Source organism: Tachypleus tridentatus, chromosome 9, assembly GCF_004210375.1.
Source record: "Tachypleus tridentatus isolate NWPU-2018 chromosome 9, ASM421037v1, whole genome shotgun sequence".
Lineage (NCBI taxonomy): Eukaryota > Metazoa > Arthropoda > Merostomata > Xiphosura > Limulidae > Tachypleus > Tachypleus tridentatus.
This window is the reverse complement of record NC_134833.1, coordinates 26,290,313-26,310,549: the sequence shown is the minus strand read 5'-3', so window position 1 is coordinate 26,310,549 and position 20,237 is coordinate 26,290,313. Positions and strand designations below refer to the sequence as shown.

Genomic DNA, 20,237 nt, shown 5'->3' with positions numbered 1-20,237 from the left:
GAGTATTATAATATAACAGTCAATCTTACGTTTCGTTGATATAAAAAAAAAGTTGCACTTTTAAATTATGGAGAAGGCCAGTGCAGAGAGCCATTGAGTAGCTTTATGTGAAATTCACAAACAAAGAGAATAAATTATTATAGTCAGCTCGCAAAATTATGCTAAGTTAATATTAATTCATGACAATTTTCTGGTGACAACGATGCATCTTTATTGTCATTTATAATTTTTTTTGTATAGGAAGTTATTTATAAATATTTTTTTTATTTATTAATTATGGTCCTCCGTCAAAGAAACAGGTTGAAAGCAGTTTAGTACTGGAAATAATTTCTGATTAAAATTCTAGATCTGTTAATATTTTGAAGTTAGATGTGTTGTAAATTTTTAGGTGTGTGTGTAGCTAGATGTATTGTTGTACACGTTTTATTTTATTCAAACATTTGTGTTCTTTTTATCTTTTTCAAAGGGTTTTAGAGCATTTAGAGCAGTAAAATATGCGAATCAAGCTAGCATATATAATTAGCCAATACCGTATTTGTATCCCAGACGGTCTGAATAGCCAAGGATTGAGTAAAACGCGTCATTGTCAATAGATATGACAAATATAGTGTGGCTGAAATACTATTATTATACACTCTTGTAATTTTTGATTAACCCTAAGGGAATAGATTAAGAATTTAGTGTTAAAAATATAAGCTTAACATAATGTATTATGACAAGTATAATGAATTATAGCCCCCCACTAGTACAGCGGTATGTCTCCGGATTTACAACACTAAAATCAGGGGTTCGATTCCCCTCGGTGGGCTGAGCAGATAGCCTTTGTGGCTTTGCTAAAAGAAAAACACAACACAATGAATTATAATCTTACTTCACTAGCTCGTAAAAGTCGTTCATAACATAATTCCAAGTCACTTTTCTTTCCTTTGTTTATTGCACATGGTCTTATTTCTGTGTAAATATCCTGTTTCAATCATAGCATAAATTTAATATCATAAGCACTTTGTTGATTGATTAAATTAGAGTAATATCATTTTCATTTCAACAGTAACCATAAACTACAGGTGATTCCATTTTCAAGCTTATCACTCAGTTTATGATGTGAATGCAGAGATGCCAACCATTATGATTTGAGCGTAATCATTACGATTTTGGTGTATACATTACGACTATACGCTCATACAGACAAATATTACGACTTGTTGCAACTCCCAAATTATTATATATTATATAAACCTATACAATAAAGTGATAATTGTTCCCCCAGGGTTTGAAAGCTGTGAAAAGAAAATTTCTAGTGAGATACAAATAAATTTTGATAATAAATAAAAGACAGTCCAAATGGCTACTTCCGATAATCATGTTTGTGCTTGAAATAATAAAAACATTTGTATCTCCAACGTCTACCAATAGCTTCAGTGCGGTGCTTCTCCATACTGGGTACGTGGGAGAATCTATAGTTACGTCATCAGCGCTCGCGTAGATGGGTATTCTTTGTTTTCTAAGCTGTATAGAAACACCATCGTTCACAAGATGGAAAAAAAGAGTCCTCGTTCACCAGATTGTCTTGTTTCTGGCAAATCTAAAAGTACTAAAACTGTGAAAGAGCTCCGTCTACAATCATTACGCTCAGTCATTTGAAATAGTTGGCATCTCTGTATTTGTTGTTGAACGCAATGAACAGTGGGATTTGCGCGAAATTCAAAACAAAACAAACAAACCAATTAAACGCAATCCTATAAAATGGGTTATCTGCGCTGAGCCCACCATGGGTATTGAAACCCGGTTTTAGACTAATAATATTTCATACTTACAAATCAGCTGCTTGAGGACAAAAATATATGGCTATTAAAAAATCTAAATTGCTGGATCTTTGTATGAAATGTACAAGAGGGATGTCTATGCTAGCCATCCTTGGTTTTGAGCTAATAGATCAGGGTTGTTATTTGTTGATTTTTTACGATTATTTTAATCCAATGGTGGGATTTGAACCGCAACTCCCATAATATACTTAAGGCTCCAAAGTGTAGAGCATGATTTTATAACCATGGGCTTGCTCTCGGATCCACATTTCGAACACGCTAACCATTTAGCCACCCTCAGCCCAAATGAGTGTATCATTGCATTTTGGTTGGTGATCAATCTATACTTTTTGGTATTCGATATTTTATTGGATTAGAGATTTCTTGAAAATCCACTTATCTGTAAAATACCGACCAAAGAAAGCTTAATTTTATAAGCCTAACATGTCTGTAATCTAGCAAAATATCTAACATTAAATCATGACATAAATAAGCATAATTTCAATAGCACTTTTATGTACTGCATTGTAATGAACTTTTTGATTTTTATTTTAAAAAAACAACGAATTTTTTTCCTATTTTAAAAGCATTTGTTCATGTAAACAAGATAATTATAATGTATATATATATATAATTAATTTTTAACAGTATTACGTCAAATGTAGAAGGAGTAACTTATACCACTTTCCTCAACAATTAGCCAGAGTTATTGAAGATATCTTTAATTATAGTCTGAAATATACATTTCAATGTTTAGCTTATAATAAAGTCTGGTTTGGTTTGTTCTGAATTTCACGCAAAGCTACACGAGGGCTATCTGCACCAGCCGTCCCTAATTTAGCAGGGTAAGACTAGAGGGAAGGCGGCTAGTCATCACCACCTACCGCCAACTTTAGGGTTACTCTTTTACCAACGAATAGTAAGATTGCCCAAATTGTTATAACACTTCACACGACTGAAAGGGCAAGCATATTTGGGTTGACGGGGACTCGAACCCACGACCCTCGGATTGCGAGTGGAGTGTCTTAACCACTTGGCCATCGCGGACGAAATTCAACACAAACAAACAATAACACACCACGCGTCATGTTACATGTAATTTTGATCGCACCATATATTATCAGACGTCTTCATATTGAATATTAATTTAGTATTGCAGCTCTTCATAACATTATGTAACACAAATTTTGTTCCTGGATAGTATGTGTTATTTCTTAATTGCTTATGTTGTAAAAGTACAGAAAATGGCCATTATTCCTTTCAAACTTTGCTTTTGTGACCTGGATAATGAAATTTAGAAATTAACCCATTTTCTATGTAAAAACGGATAAATTTGCACATTTTCATTTACATAAGGTCTGAATAAAACAACTTATGAATCACGATTTACATGTATTTATACTAAAGTTATTGAAAAATGTTTGGAAGTGAGTAGTTTTTCGAGATTTGCGACTGTAATGTAATTTATTATAAAAATCACTTTACGTATCAGCCCCCAAATATAGTCAGTCTCCCATCATGTTTTCGTTATACGCTCTTTGGAAGCGGCGTTCAAAGTCCAGTATATCTTGGTGGAAGCGCTCGTCTTGCTCCTCTGAGTATGCTCTCATGTTCTCCTTGAATTTATCAAGATGAGCGTCAAGGACATGGACTTTCAGGGACATCCTGCAGCCCATTTTGCCGTAGTTCTTTACCAGAGCCTCAACCAATTCCACATAATTTTAAGCCTAGTAATTGCCCAAGAAGCCCCGAACCACTGCGACAAAGCTGCCTCAAGCTTTTTTCCCCTTCCTACTGAGCTTCTTGGGGAATTCTGTGCACTTCAGGACCTTCTTTATTTGTGGTCCAAGGAAGACACCAGCTTTGACCTTTGCCTCAGACAGCTTCGGGAAGAAGTCTCGAAGGTACTTGAAGGCTGCAGACTCCTTATCAAGAGCTGTGACAGATTGTTTCATAAGACCCAATTTTATGTGCAGTAGTGGGAACAACACCTCCTGGAGGTCCACTAGTGGCTACACTTGACATTGTGCCTCCCCACAGAGAACTCGGTCCATTGTGGCCAGTGCTTCCTGTTGTAGTGTGCTGCGGTGTCCCTGCTGTCCCAAAGACAAAGATAACATGGAAACTTGGTAAAGCCTCCTTGGAGACCCATCAGGGATGCCACCATTTTGAAGTCTCCAACAACCTCCCAGCCATACTCATCATACTTCAAGGCTTCTAGCAAGGTCTTGACGCTGTTGTATTCCTCTTTGAGGTGCACCGAATGAATTAGGGGAAGAGACGGATATTATTCCCGTTATGGATGAGTTATCAATGAAGGGGCGTCACTCGTTCGGGTTACAGGCAATTCCAATTGCCTCAGCACTGAATCTACCTGGAATGTTCTGAAAAATGGGTAAATTTGAAAATTTCATTACCCAGGTCACAAAAGCAAAGTTTGAAGGAAAAAACAGGTCTTTTCCATTTACTTTAAGCATAAGCAATTGGGAAATAACACTTTCTGTCCAGGAACAATAAAAAGTAAAAATTTTGTTACATATTGTAATCAAACGCAAACAGCTAAGACGAACTCACTTTGCAACAGGCAACCCGACCGTCAAAACACCGATCAACAGAACTAACGCAAAAATTAAACAACAAATTTAAATAGCAAAATAAACAAGTTGGCTTAACTTCTATAAAAACTTAGAAAAACTAATAATAACCAAAAAGAATTTTGGAAAAAATTGAAGAGCATTTCCTCGGACAAAAACACATATTACTTACTCCAGCATATCAAACAACAACACAATCGCGAGGACGGAATCAAAGAAAGCCGACTATTACGAATCCTTCTTTAGCGACCTAAACTCTGCTGACTTTGACACACAACACCAATAACATGTTAACAACTACATACATACAAATCAATTTTCCTTCACACCACAATTCCCCGGTAACATTCTCAATAGCCGTTCCAGTTCAATTACTAGAAAAATCAACACTACTGAACTCAAAATTAACATTAAAAACTTGAAAAACACTTCACCCGGACGTGATCAAATACCTAATATTTTTCTTATAAAAGGCTCCAATCTCCTATTACAACATCTCACAAACATCATGAATCTCTCACTAACAACAGGTTATTATCTCTACACTTGGAAAAAAAGCTATTATCACTACTATAACCAAGAAACAAACAAATTGGACTAATCCTGACAACTTCCGTCCCATCAGTCTGTTATCTTGACAAACTGATGGAGAAAATAATATCAAATCGCCTCCTTCATTTCTGCGAAACAAATAACATCCTACCCAAATCTCAAAACGCTTCCAGAGAAAAACAGACAAACAATAGATCACCTCACACGACTCACTGAATCAGTTTACAATGCATTCAATAACAATCAGGTAACCATAGGCATATTTTTATACGTTAAAAAAGCATTTGACAGTGCCTAACATAACACCATCAAGTATAAATTAAACAACTTAAAAGTAAATCGAACTATTATGAGATGGATATACCAAACTTCCTTACAGATAAGACAGCTCAAATAAAAGTCAACAAGACCTTATCAAAATCTTTTAAAGTCACTGCAGGAGTGCCCTAAGGATCCGTCCTCTCGTTTCTCCTTTACCTTATTTTCGTTAGTGATATACCATTCTCTAGTCTAACTTAACTTACAATTCACAACACGCTAACGACATTGCTATCTGGAACATTTCTAGAAACCTGCTAATGGCCATGTCTCGCGTCCAGAAAACACATGGTTACAAGTTAGTGTTAAATAACGCAAAGCTTTGATCGTGTCATTCACACATGGTACTTTAAACACAGCTGTAAATAATATGAACATCATTGTAGCTTATAGCCAACCTAAGAACTTGAATCATATATTTCATGATGAACGAAATACTGAAAATAGTTAAGGTTAAGAAGGTATTATTTAGTGTAAAACCTTAATATATCAATTCTGTAAACCAGTTTATGCTACTAATTAGAGCAGTGGGTCCAAAACTTTTTGTGCTCACGGTATACTAAAAAAATAATGTTAACTTCGCGGCGCATTCTTCTGCCCCGAAAAGAGGACAGTTTTTCTGATTAAAAACACGTAATACACTAATTTGGGGCTTGGGGCTATTTTGAATAAAGAAAAATGTTCTGAATTCAATAATAAGGCCACGTTGGCCTAAATAATCTTAATTATTTCACACGGTCATGAAAAAGCAAACTAGATGCCATACATTTACAAAATTACGCGGAACACCGTTTGGTAACCACTGAACTAGAGTATAGCCCATCAAAAATGACGGAGCAAGTACTACGTCATAATATAACGTAAACTCATATTCATGGTTAACTAAAATAGATACATTTTGCGAAATCAAGACTGACCAGCAAAGAGGCAGAAAATTTCTTTGTGAGTCAATCAAAATTAAGATCATTCATGAAATGAACTCGGAGCAACTACTGTCCCATAACTGACAGCAAACAGTAGATGTGTAGTTGTTTCAGGACTTCTGACAGTTTCAAATGTGTTCACTTTTGTCACATAGTAGATTTTTCCTTCGTTTGTGTGTACTTTATGCACGGACTATCTTCGACACTATTTAAATGCTGGTACGAGGTTATACAATACTCGTGACTATAATCGGTTTTGACATTTTTTGAGGGCAGAATATAGAATTTAAAACACTCTCACACTTGGCAAAGCCATCTTCAAAGGGCGCTTTTCGAGTGCACGAGTTCAGATGACTCGCGTTTGCCAAAATACTCACGATTCTGCTCAAGCATGCGAACGTTCCTGTTGAGAGATGTTGTATAAATCATGTTGTGCGAAAATTAACTGAAATAAAGATCAACGGATTAGGCCATGGCCTAAAATTAGTTTAGGAAAAAGTTCGACGTAGTTTGGAACCAATATTTTGTTTACACTCAGAAAAGGACAAAACTCTGACACATACGAAGGATTGTTTTGAATTTCGCTCAAAACTACACGAGGGCTATCTGCGCTAGCCGTTCCTAATTTAGAAGTATAAGACTAGAGGGAAGGCAGCTAGTCATTACTACCCACCGCCAACTCTTTGGCTACTGATTTAACAACTAATAGTAGGGCAGCTTATGAAAGACAAATAAATCCAAGGGGAGTAGTGGTGGAAAAGCGTTCGATAAACATGGATGTTTGTGAGTCAATTGGCAAAGAAATAAAAATTACAACTGAAGGGCTAGATGAGATCACGGTATCAATAGACTTTAATAAATTTATACCTTCACTAGAAACAACAAGATGTAATGAAAATTATTATTGAGAGAAAGTGTAAGAGTATTTCATAACAGCTTTTTAGTATAATCTAAAATTAATAACAAAAACATATTAAAGCACTGCTCAGGCATAGCTAAAACGACCCAGACGTACAAGAATAAATAGGTAGTGTCACAATTTAAAATGGAGGAGATTCGATGTTTTCTATTACCATTATCATCTGCTGGTTAATTTACTAGAATAACATTTTAAAATTATTCGCTTTTTTCAATACCGTAAATATGTATATTATATATATATACACAACCACACACACACATATATATAGAAATTCATAATAATGAAAACAACCACGAAGTCTACTCGTTTCAAATGGTTAAATCTACATCCTACACAGTCGTGTACGTAAGACTTAATAATCTCTAATGAAAGATTTCAAAATTATTCTTATGTTCTGTTTTAAGACCTGTTGAAACAGAACTATAAGAAATAGAAGGCCCTGTTTATTATTATTGACAGACAATTCGTGTTTATTCTTTTTCTTACAGGATTCTTACCTCGTACTTGAGATTCGGTTAAAGATGTTCGACGCTGCTCCTGGAAACGAATAAAAGAAGAGATTGTTATGTTTATAAGGGTTAGATATTTGTCTAATGTTTATATTTTTAAATATAAAAAAAACAAGAAATAACTACATGTTTTTATTCATAGTGACCACCACTACGTATGGTTGACCGAGTCTGCAGTTTTTATTTTCAAGCTTCTGTGAACGGGGTAGATGTTTCATCATCCATTTGAACAAGCTTTCCACAGACATTTCATTACGTGATATATTGGATGTAAACTTCTAAGGACACGGCTATGTAGTCCGAAATACCATTGGTACTACCGCACTGTAGTAAAGTTATGTGGTTGAATGTGGTTACTTTGATTCCAGTTCATTCGGCCATTTTGTTTTTTTTTATGTAAACAGTCGTTAATTTCGAGGTGTGGCTAAAAGGGTGTGAGCCTTCGTCAACTTCAAATCCTTATTCACTATGAGAATATACGCCCAAACTTCATTGCACTGCTACTTTGCAATCACAGTTTGCATTACGCGGATGAGGGCGTTGCTCCGAATTAGCTTGAGATGTGGTATTGGAGCTTGTTACATTGTTATGTTAGGTGTTGTACTTCCATTAAGAATAATGAAGTCTTCCTTCTTCGAAACGTTGTGTTCTTTAGTTCTACATCGTTTTAATTCCTCTGTTAATATTCTTATTCGAAAATTTCTTTTCTTTTTCTTCTCTATGATCGGGCCCGGCATGGCCAAGCGTGTTAAGGCGTTCGACTCGTAATCCGAGAGTTGTGGGTTCGAATCCTGGTCGCACCAAACATGCTCGCCATTTCAGCCGTGGGGGCGTTATAATGTGATGGTGAATCTCACTATTCGATGGTAAAAGAGTAGCCCAAGAGTTGGCGGTGAGTGGTGATGACTAGCTGTCTTCCCTCTAGTCTTACACTGCTAAATTAGGGACGGTTAGCGCAGATAGCCCTCGAGTAGCTTTGCGCGAAATTCAAAACAAACAAACAAACAAACAAATTCTCTATGATCTTCCAGCCATAAGGCTAACTATGGCGGAAGTTGCAAATCGTTCAAATATTATACTATTTAAACCTCTTTGTATCTCAGTATTTTCTTCCTAATGATTAAACTTGGACACCAAAAGTCACACCTTTCAACTTGATCACATCAATTTGAAGTAACAAGCAGAACTTTATGTTTTACTTTAACTAACGATCAAAGTTTGCAAGTTTTACTTCCTACTGGTAGTAACAGTGTCTGAAGTTTGAGTTTACTTTATACTTGAAATAACCATCACAAAAACAAAACATTAAAATTCGTAGTTTGAAGAGTGATACCCCTCCAGTGGTACAGCGGTATGTCTGCTAAAAACCGGGTTTTGATATTCGTGGTGGGCAGAGTACAGACAACCCATTGTGTAGCTTCGTGCTTAATTCCAAACAAACAAGCTTGCCCTGTGTTACGATAGACTTTTGAGTACAAAGAATTATTCTTACCTCACATTTGCTAAATAACAAGGGCGTAGAAGCTGGGGAGCCAAGGGGCATATTCCCTCAATAATTTTAAAGCTACAACTAGTTAATATATATACATATATAATGAAGTATTGTTATTACTGTATTGGTAGTTTAAATACAAAAATATTGAAGATTATAACATTATAGTTCACTGGTTTGAATTTTGGAGTTGGCTTATTTTTGCAAACATCAAGATCGGAAAAAAGTCAAAATACAGTTATTTTATTAAATCTATATAATAGTGTAAGTTAAAAATAATTACATATGCGTGTGTGTGTGTTCCAAGATCTCAAACTTCTTTATGTGTTATAATAATAACTTAAATGTCAACAAGCAAAGTATAACGTATTATTTTCTTGGTTGTACTTAAATGCGGTATTACTTGTATAATCAATGACTCTATGAAAACATAGCTTGAAAATGTCACTTTGGAAATGAATTGGAATTTTTTTGGCGCAACACGTATTTCTACAGTCCTAAATAATTACCATTAGAGATGATAAAGCAGGTGGATCCAGAACAATGTCTCACTGGAAAGTCTCACCTCCGTGATTACTGACTCTCGGTTTAAAACAAACTCATTTTTAAGCTTGTATTCCTCCTATTCACAAATACAGATTTTTCCAAAAATTTGGCGATACTTCAATAAAGCATATGATGCAAACTTTGTGAAAAATTATAATTATAAGACTTGAATGCGGTAATCAAATGAAGCCGACCACCAAAATTTCTCTAATTTTTTGTAAACATATCATGAAGGTTTTGAATTATGTTTCAACCATGGGTAGTTGTATAAGTTTTTCTTTACATGAATTGAAATCGTCATACTTTCTGTTTTGTGTTCAGACAAAATTGTTTTTCTCGTGTGTTTTTTGTATTTTCCAATCATTTTTCGAAAATTTTTAGCTTCTTGTATTCGAGTGAAAAATTTGTTTAACAATTGTTTTTTTTTGTAATATAACCATTTCTTTCTAAAGAGACGCCAATTTTATGCAACAAAGTGCCGAATTTTTTGTAACAATATGTGATTTCTCATCTTGAAAAATACAAGCTATAATTTCCAAATTACCTACGTAATTGTATTCTTACTTTGAAACAAACTTCCAAAATGTCTTCAAAAAGTAATACAAAATAAATAAAAAGATAGACCATATGAAAAATATTTGGGTGAGTCATTGTCCGTTTCTCAAAGGGAGTATTGTGTGTCAACACTGCGCCCGCGTCGCGCTAAACATGCTCGCCCTCCCAGCCGTGGGGGCGTTATAATGTGACGGTCAATCCCACTATTCGTTGGTAAAAGAGTAGCCCAAGAGTTGGCGGTGGGTGGTGATGACTAGCTGCCTTCCCTCTAGTCTTACACTGCTAAATTAGGGACGGCTAGCACAGATAGCCCTCGAGTAGCTTTGTGCGAAATTCCAAAACAAACAAAAGTGTCAACACTGAAAATAACTGTAAAGAACTGTGAAAGATAAGGCAGGCCTCACGTGTGAGCATTGTGTAAACTTAATTAAATTCAAGCTTGTCTGAATATTTATATTTAGGTAAGTTAAGTAAGCCCTATAAGAAATTTGTGTCCGTTAAAATATTCTTCCATTATAAATAGTCAACGTTCGAACCACGAGCCAGATTTCCCTTTTTGCTTCGTATACTAGCAGTAGAAATGTAGGCCTACACGAGGCGTTTTTACATATATTTGTTTCTCTACAAGTGGGTTTTCTCAACTTCACTGAGGCCAATACAGTATAATCTATAACATGCATTCTGCGTATCAGCCTCATGACTCAAGTATACTAAAGTCAAAATATGGTGAAAAAAGCGACAATATGCGGTCATATTTATTAAAAATTTTCCGTGAATGATCATCATTTCGTCGTCTTACGATCACACTGTACTCAGGTTCAAAAATATGATTAAAATTTATTTGTATATACCGCCATCTGGATGTATATTTCTTTCAGCTCGGGTATGACGTACAGAATATCTGGACGAAAGAACCATTATCTGATTGGATTATAAATTAATCCAGAAAAAAAACAAACATATATTCTGGCAACTTTATACTGTCTTGTAAATATCCTTGTTATAGAGGAAAATGTGTTATTTTTCTGGTGTAACGTAGGTAAATAGAAGCGTGGCCATTTTTCTGGGCGTCGTCTATCAAAAGCCTTCAACAATGTTGAAACTGCTGAGGTATGATGAATTTGTGTTTACGGTACTCTTATCTGTAAATCTCTGTCCTTTCCAGTAACTTACCGTAGATGTACTCGTACCTGACATATAGTTCATAAAACCAAACAAAATAATATTGCAAAGAGAGCCTTAACTACTGCGAAACAGCGACTGCTTGGGGCCTCAATTATATGAGTTGCAAAATCACGTTTGACAGTAAAATATAATATTTATTTTTATCTCTATTTTACCACTTTAGTCACCAAGAAAATTTTAAATAATTAAGGTAAAATCAGAAAGTAGCAAGAGTAACATTACACTTCGTTCAAACAGTAGAATGTCTTTGAAATATTTCAATTGATTTAGAACCAAAGAATCTTTGATATTAGTCATTAAAAATGTCTTCTGTTAGAATGCTTGCTTGGTCAAAGGAAAGTTTTCGCCAGCTTCAAAATGGCTGTCAATAAAAAGTTATGGCATTGTTGAAATCTTTGGAGAATCACGTGCTTTACTCAATGAAATTTGTTCACAGTTGAACACCATAATAAGTCGATAAGTTTTAGTTAAAAACAAAATAATTTTATTAATAGAAATACTCAAAATATTCTTTATTTACAGAAAATTATTGTCAAATAATTTTTTGTATAAACAACAATATTATTATTACGTAGACTTTTTCACATTAGTGAAGACAAGTAAATTCTTGAACAAAAGTTTCAGAAATAACGAAATATAACTGAAAATGTTCTGACAGTAGCCAACTTTTACAACTCATAGTAATAATTTAAAGATAAATAGTGTTAGATCTACTAAAAAGACAATAAATATCACCTAAAAATTACAAATTTCAAGAATTGTTTACTATTTATCAACCCCGCTAGGTCAATGATGAAAAACATCTGTGGCTTCAGAAAGATGTTAAAGCCTTAGGCTGAGTTTTCCACAAAATGTCAAATTTTCCCTCTTAGGATGCAGGATGGTCCCATCGTAGAGGCATGGATTTTGAAGCTGGTGAGTTGGGTTAGATTCTGTGTAATACTACAAAACATTCCCTACACTTTATGCTGCTAGTGTATTATAAGAGTAACAATCATTCCCTTTGCTACTCACTGACTACTTTTATTTATTTGATCAGTAGAGCAAAATTAGAGATTCCGGCCTTGTATCTTTGTCATGAATACAAAATCTCATGGCTTGGCATGGCCAAGCGTGTTAAGGCGTGCGACTCGTAATCTGAGGGTCGCGGGTTCGCATCCCCGTCGCGCCAAACATGCTCGCCCTCCCAGCCGTGGGGGCATTATTATGTGACGGTCAATCCCACTATTCGTTGATAAAGAGTAGCCCAAGAGTTGGCGGTGGGTGGTGATGACTAGCTGCCTTCCCTCTAGTCTTACACTGCTAAATAAGGACGGCTAGCACAGATAGCCCTCGAGTAGCTTTGTGCGAAATTAAAAAACAAACAAACAAATAAACAAAATCACACTCATACATCAGTAACATCAGATTAACTACATGCGTAACACAATAGAAAAGCTGAAGTCAATATTTGAACTATTATAAACACAATTGCGATTTCAAATGTAAAAATGAATACATAAATAAAAATTATACCATTCTTAACTTCTTCACCTGTACGTATACAAAACATAACTAATGACATCCTATATCCTCAACTCACCAACCTAAACAATTCACCTGTAGTTAAACAAAACTTTGCTAGATTACATCCTCTATCCTCAACTCACCAATCTAAACTATTCGTCTGTTGTTAAACAAAACTTAGTTAGATGACATCCTCTATCCTCAACTCACCAACTTAAACTATTCACTCGTAGGTACACAAAACTTGACTAGATGGCATCCTCTATTTCCTCAACTAACCAACCTAAACTATTCACTTGTAGGTACACAAAACTTGACTAGATGACATCCTCTATCCTCAACTCACCAACTTTAACTATTCACTCGTAGGTACACAAAACTTACTAGATGACATCCTCTATTTCCTCAACTCACCAACCTACACTATTCACTCGTAGGTACACGAAACTTGACTAGATGACATCCTCTATCCTCAACTCACCAACCTACACTATTCACCTGTAGGTACACAACACTTGATCTAACAACACTCTTTATCATTCTCCTAGTTGAGTCACATCGTAAGCCCTCAAGATTCATTAGAACAGAAAACAAACACAACAACGTAATCTACTGCTTTCTATACGAATGTGATGATGAACGAACTCGTGAAATCAAAACCGTTTCAGTTTATAAAGTGTTAAAGAACAAACTTAGCACCCCACACATCAACATTTTCGCTATGTGCCAAAGCGGAAATAAACACACGTTAAATAAATACAGATAATTGCAAAAGAACATAAATATATATCATAAATAATGAAAAATAAATACTTTACTTATGTATAACATAAGAATCTTTGGGATGGAAGTTAGTCTTGGGGTGTTATCACTACTAATAAACACTGCAACTCTTGAAATTTAACGAGTGTGCGAATAACATTTCTGACGTTTGACACAATTGCTCTAAATCCAAATATCACTAACTGTTCTCGCGAAGAGTACCCACCTATAAATAGATATCACTATTATTAACTCCAGACTTTTGGATATTAAATGCCATTCACTATTATTGTTCAGACCGAAGTTATTTCGTTCCAATAGCACACATAAATAGAAAGGCAAATAACGTCGCATGTTCACTATGAACTTTACCAAAGAAACATCGTAAAAACTTTGAGATTTCGCTGTAATCGAAAGAAAGATTAGCACTCTTGTCTTGTTAAGAATTTATGGACATTCAGTATGTGCTTGGGGTCTATTGACTCAATGAAATTTCAAATAAAGCGCGTGTTGTATTCGGTTTCAGTTATTTAAAATTACTCACTCTTTACAGAGTCGGTTTCGTGGTTTTTACTACCCTTTAACTCCTTTTATTTTCACTCTGCTTCTTTTAACACATTCATTCGATGGGAGTCGAAGTTTTATGATGAATAGCAGAACGACAGCAGCAACAACAAACATTTGACACAATTGTGTGTACAGTAACAAACATTTAATTCTTCAACGTTGCGGAATATACATTGTTACTGTACACACATGTGTCATGTGTTCGTTGTTGCTGCCGTAGTTCTACTGTTTATCATTACACTTATTTTAATTTACACAGAGTGAAAGTAAGTAGAGGAAAATTACAGTTGAAGAGCAGTGAAAACTACGAAACCGATTCTGCAAAGAGCGAGTAATATATTCACAGAATTTGTGTGAAATGTGATGTGAAATTAAATTTTGAAACTGTTATTGTTATTAACACATACACAACTATACCATGTATTATTCATACCATGCTAGTAGATCTTCAGAGCTCCGAACGTCAAATACATCTAAGTTAACACTGCCCCGCTTCTTGTTTCCACGGGCTCTATAACAGGAAAAGTATTCTGTTTTCAGATATTCATTCTTCATAGAGGCCGCCACTGCTAACAAAGAAGTGTGCTAACCCTACCACTTGAAAGATTCCTGCACAGAACGAAGTAATAATCACATTCATTAAAATATCTACACATAAACATTATATAACTTCAGAGATTTCTTTGATTTAGAGCAACAGTACATTGGGCTATCTATTATGTTCAATGCGGAAAATTGAACAACGGATTTTAGTGTTCCTAGTAGTCTCGCAGTCTACAGAGCGTTGTAACAAGTTTCAGGAGCAGTTTACAGAGCGTTGTAACAAGTTTCAGGAGCAGTTTACAGGGCGTTGTAACAAGCTTCAATTATATTTATCTCTCAATTTATTTTCAAGAATCACATACCATACAGTACTAAACAGAACGCAGATATTTGAGTTTCGGAGTTCAGTGTTACAGAATCTGTTCGGGCGAATATTATGTAGTTGATTTAAGATGATTAGTTCTCACAGTAAATAAACAATAACACTACATATCAAGAGCCAGCTTCCAGCGATAGCTTTCACACCAACCTGATAAATGTATTTCTAAATACGTTGGCTCCTAAGCCTATTTTGCCGATATTTTCCAGGGTCCAGAAAAGAAATGTTGTTCTGATGTACCACTCTTATTTGTATATGCAGCCGTTGTGCCCCAGCCAGTATGTGGCCCTTTGAAAAGAAAATAGAGCACGACTCACCGGTGGGTCGTGTGGGTTTACTGGAAGACTATCACGACCTATCGGTGGTGGTGGATCGTGTGGGAGACAATGTGTTAAAAGATAAGAAAGAGAACGATGGTCGCCATTTGGAAAGATACAGCAAATAAATTTAATAAAAGAAAATTGTTCCCTGGTGGATGAACGTCTGCCGTACTGTTTTTTTTTATTTAAATATTAGAAAAAATATAATATAATCAGGGATAAAATTTACAAAACAAAAGTAGAGATAGATGAAGAAAAAATATAAAGTCCCAATACTAGGACTACTTTTGAAAAAGCATGATAAAAATGACCCGTATAAACTACAAATGAAGATGGTACGGCTAGTGTCATGTAGTTGATTTTTTTTTTTTTTTTTTTTTTACCAGTATTTAACCTCGCTGTCAATGTACGCAATTAGACTGAAAAAGTCGAAGGTTGCCAAGTTTATCTACGTTACCAGTTGAGTTTTGTTTTGGAATGATGTATTCGTGGGATGACTGGCTTTTCTAGAGAGGAGGTTTTAATTAATGAATCATTGTTGTTGTTTTTCCTCACCAGAGGATACTGCATTGATGTTTATAAAACCGAAAAACACTGAAGCAGTAAAAAATTAGGCTTCGCATTTCGTCTGTATGTCATGTTAATTGTTGAAATGACTTTTGTTTGTTTGTGCGAAATTCCCAAACAAACAAAAGTCATTTCAACAATTAACATATAAAATACATTTATTAGTTAACAGAATGGGATATTGTAACATGAATAATTTGTGATCTATTAATACTATAGTGTGTAAACCTTTCTTCAAATAAAATAGTCTCTTTAAAAATTCTTGCAACGAACTTTTTGTTATATCTAAAGATTCATTCTTAACTTAAACACATCCACATAAACGAAAAAAAACAAAGAGAGAAAACGATTGTATATAAGCAATAAAAACTGATTTTTTAACTTTCCAGAGAAAACGCGACCACGATGTATTTTACCAAACTACACATTTCAAAATGTTCAAAAAGAGGCGAAATAACTCATTGATTTAACTTTTAAGCTTTTAACTTATAAAACGAGATATTTCTAGGATTTTCAGTGTTCTTATTTCAGGACTTCTAACGATTAATACCAATTTTTCATAATTGAAAACGAGTCCTCTCTGACTAAGTAGTAAGTTTGAGAACTTTGAACGCTAGCATCTGGAGTTCAATTTCCGCGGATCACAGTGCAAATGGTAGGATGAGCGATTTTGAGCTAAAAACAATAACTGCTTAGTGCTTTCCCGAATTATAGGTTAATTACTAACAAAGTAAAAACTGATTGTTGATCCTAAAGCACAATGCTAGACATTGAGCTGTCTGTGGTCTACCTACCGTGTGGAATCAAACCTCGGATTGTAGGACTACAAATGTGGAAATTCACTGTTGAAGTGATTCTCAACCAGACAAAAACAAACAAACAACAACCAACAATACAAAAAGCAGTGTTTCACAGTTTTACCGTAAGTAACTGTTTGTGGTTGTTATTTTTTAATAATTAAGCACAAAGCAACACAATGAGGTATCTGTGCTGTGCTCAAAACAGGTGTCGAAAGTAGGTTTTTAGCGTTATAAGCCTTCAAACGTACCGCTGTATCTCTGAGGGACTACCGTAAATGTATCCCAAACCTGCTATAGCAATTTCTCACAAGGTGCTTGTTTGATTGTAGTTAAGCACAAAGCTACACAATGGGCTATATGTGCTCTGCCAACCCCGGATATCGAACTCCAGTTTCCAGCGTCGTAACTCTGCACATTAAGGAAGGGGGAGGGCAATTTCTCATTAAATAATAAAGCGTAAAGCAGGGAATATGTCAGCATATTTTGCAAAAGAAAAGGAATAATTAATGGACAAATAGGTCTAAATATAGAAGATGAACAAGGCTTAAACATTTAGATAATTAGGAGTTTTGTAAAGTTGTTTTTCTATAGGAGTACTGAATTTATTTTTATTTTGTTCCAGTGGAAGGTCCCCTGGTGGCTCAACGTTAAGTGTGAGGGCTTATAAAGCTATAACACAAAAGTTTGTGCTTCGATTCGTGTGGTTTAGCTCCGGTGTAGCTCTAGATTTAAAACAAAAAAATAAACCAAGTAACACATGCAATCAAATATCAGATAACGATATAAAAAAAAAACCTTGTAAAAACGTAATAAAATAAAAGTTTGACACGTGGTTTATCTTTTAGCATAACCCTCTTTGTTATTCATAGGTGTAAATATATCTTAGTTTCAACCCCAAGTGGAACAGTAAGGAGCGTGGAATACCTTGTTTATGTTCATTTTAGTGCAACACTGTGCTATTTGCTGTGTCAGTTCCCTGGTGATATAACAAATATATATACATATATTGCTTGTTTTTGCTTTTGAATTTCACACAAAGTTACACCAGGGCTATCTGTGCTAGCCGTTCCTAATTTAGCAGTGTAAGGCTAGAGAGAAGACAGCTAGTCATCACCACTCACCGCCAACTCTTGGACTACTCTTTTACCAACGAATAGTGGGATTGACCGTCACAATATAACGCTCCATGGCTAAAAGGGCAAGCATGTTTTGAATTATGGAGATTCGAAACCACGACTCTCATGTTAGAGTCGAGGGTCTTAACCCACCTGGCCATTTCAAGCCTACACATATATATAAATAAAACTATTTTTTATTAACCACATAAACTTCTCATTAAATTTATTTATTCTTCTCTACAAGAGATGCATCTAAAACCTTTCTCAGGAACTAGTGAAGTACTTTACACAACAAAATATACAACATGTTCCACAGTAATCTTTAAACTTTACCTGTAGATATTTTCAAAGAATAATTTCGTTAATTGGGTATGAAATACTGTTAGGTCATAAAATAAATACCAAGTATAAGGAACCTGGTTTCATGGGCTCCCCAGTGACTTAGCGGTATGTCTCCGGACTTACAACGCTAAAATCCGGGTTTCGATACCCGTGGTGGGCAGAGCACAGATGGCCCATTGTGTAGCTTTGTGCTTAATTCAAAACAACAACAAAAACAACCTGATTTCATGAATCATTTCCTGCCACTCCCTGTGTATCTCTGGCTTGATTGCCACTAGTTTATAAAAATAAATAAGGTTATATATTTTATTTTCTCGTAGGGTGTTAAGCCCAATTGAATACTTCAAATTTCGAGTCAGTATTGTCATAACGTTCCTATCCATAATATCTTTAAACATGCTGTTTTTAAAGTAATTGGTGAAATAATATTTTCTTACAACCGCATGAAAGACATTAGCATTGCTTAAAGTGTCTTATTTATTTACCAAGTTAAAATGTTAAACATTTTTTCTTTTTCCAAATTACCTTTTATCTTTTCTGGTAGTGGAATGAGGCTGAATATGTAATATTTTAACAAACAATTGAAACAGTGAAACTGCAAAAATGGTGCTGGTAGCAGTATAAGAAATTATGCAACAATCACCAAGTTAGATTAACATTTAACTTTGTATGACTCATAAAGTAGGTAAATTAATATGTACCACAAGTACACACGGACTGTTCTCTACGTTAAGATACTTTTATTTGTGATTTATCAGCCGGAATCTTGGCCGGACAACAATATACAAATACTTCTAATAACAGTAATGACACACACACACATTCATTTCTATGATGAAAGTTTTAAAATTCACTATATTCAAATCTCAAGAATTATAAAAATATTTCTATAGACTTAAGGTGCAATAATATAGGAAAGTATTTTGCCTATTTACCACGAGATGGAGTGTATGGTGTTTTTCTCTGAAAGACGAACATTGTAGAAACCCAGTATGGCATTATACTGAAACAAACACACGTACAAAAAACTGCAACATTGTTGTCTAATGAAGGCAGGAAGCTCGCAAATAAAAGAAGAGTTTTTAATGTACAGAACAGTCCATTTATAAGTCTACAAATTAATATAAATATATATATATATATATATATATATACTAGTAGATACAGTTCAAACAAGATATAACTTACAAATATCTTCCTCTTTACTCTGGGGCCGTCTTTAAAAGTCTGTCACTTTTAGCTGTTTCGAACAAAACATTATTTTCCTAAATTAGAGTAGCTATATTTTATTTGCTTAAGAAATTTCCCTCGGAGATTAATTTAGAAGTTAAAATCACAAATTTTATTGGAACGCCTTGAAAACTATGTTTACTGGAGAGGCATCAAAGTGATGTAACTTCTCTCAAAAACATGCGCAATCTGCGTCGAGGTACCTAGAAAGTCAAGATGAATTTTGAGTAAAACTAATAATAACGATATTTCTATCGCGAAAGAAGGTGATGTTTACAGTGGGATCGGTACACTATCGGCGCTAACGACATTGCAGACGAAAACCCATAGATCATATGATCGGAAACAGAGAGCAACCCACCCAAGACGTATAGAAGGAATCTAATGATGCGCACAACTGATTTGGCTAATTTCCAATTCTTTACTTCTCGAAACTAAACTTTTGCAACATCATTGCTTAGGTCGAGGCTAGTTGCGTAAAATATTTAATAATGATCTTTTTTCTTACAGATGTGCAAAGTTAGCAATGCACGCCGCTTACCTAAATATCAAGTTATAAGAATTACGGTCAATGTGGATAGTTAACATCATTTTACAGGTCATGAGTTATAATTATATATAATCAGTTTTCGGCTGAAGTAAATCGTGTATTCTTATAATTCACAAGAATACTTGAAAATCATCGGTAGTTTCTGAAACATTCCG

At 34.9% G+C, this 20,237-nt stretch overlaps 1 protein-coding gene across 7 annotated transcripts in view; it reads right to left on the bottom strand.

Moving 5' to 3' along the window:
* Positions 1-19,921, bottom strand: part of LOC143224898 (calcium-binding protein E63-1-like) — a 47,348-nt gene extending 27,427 nt beyond the window's left edge. For 2 of the 7 annotated variants that reach the window (XR_013013503.1, XM_076453347.1), the window contains exons 1-3: positions 19,491-19,920; positions 14,667-14,842; positions 7,609-7,648 (exon numbers count right to left, since the gene is read on the bottom strand). Coding sequence is in view for 2 of the 7 variants with exons in the window: in XM_076453347.1 (XP_076309462.1) it covers positions 7,609-7,648; positions 14,667-14,669 (43 nt within the window). In the remaining 5 variants the exon portion in view is untranslated. Of the gene's footprint in view, positions 1-7,608; positions 7,649-14,666; positions 14,843-15,305; positions 15,325-19,490 lie in introns of those variants that run through there. The other 5 variants (XR_013013505.1, XR_013013504.1, XM_076453348.1 and 2 more) reach the window with 5 other exon arrangements.
* Between the last annotated feature and the right edge of the window lie 316 nt (positions 19,922-20,237).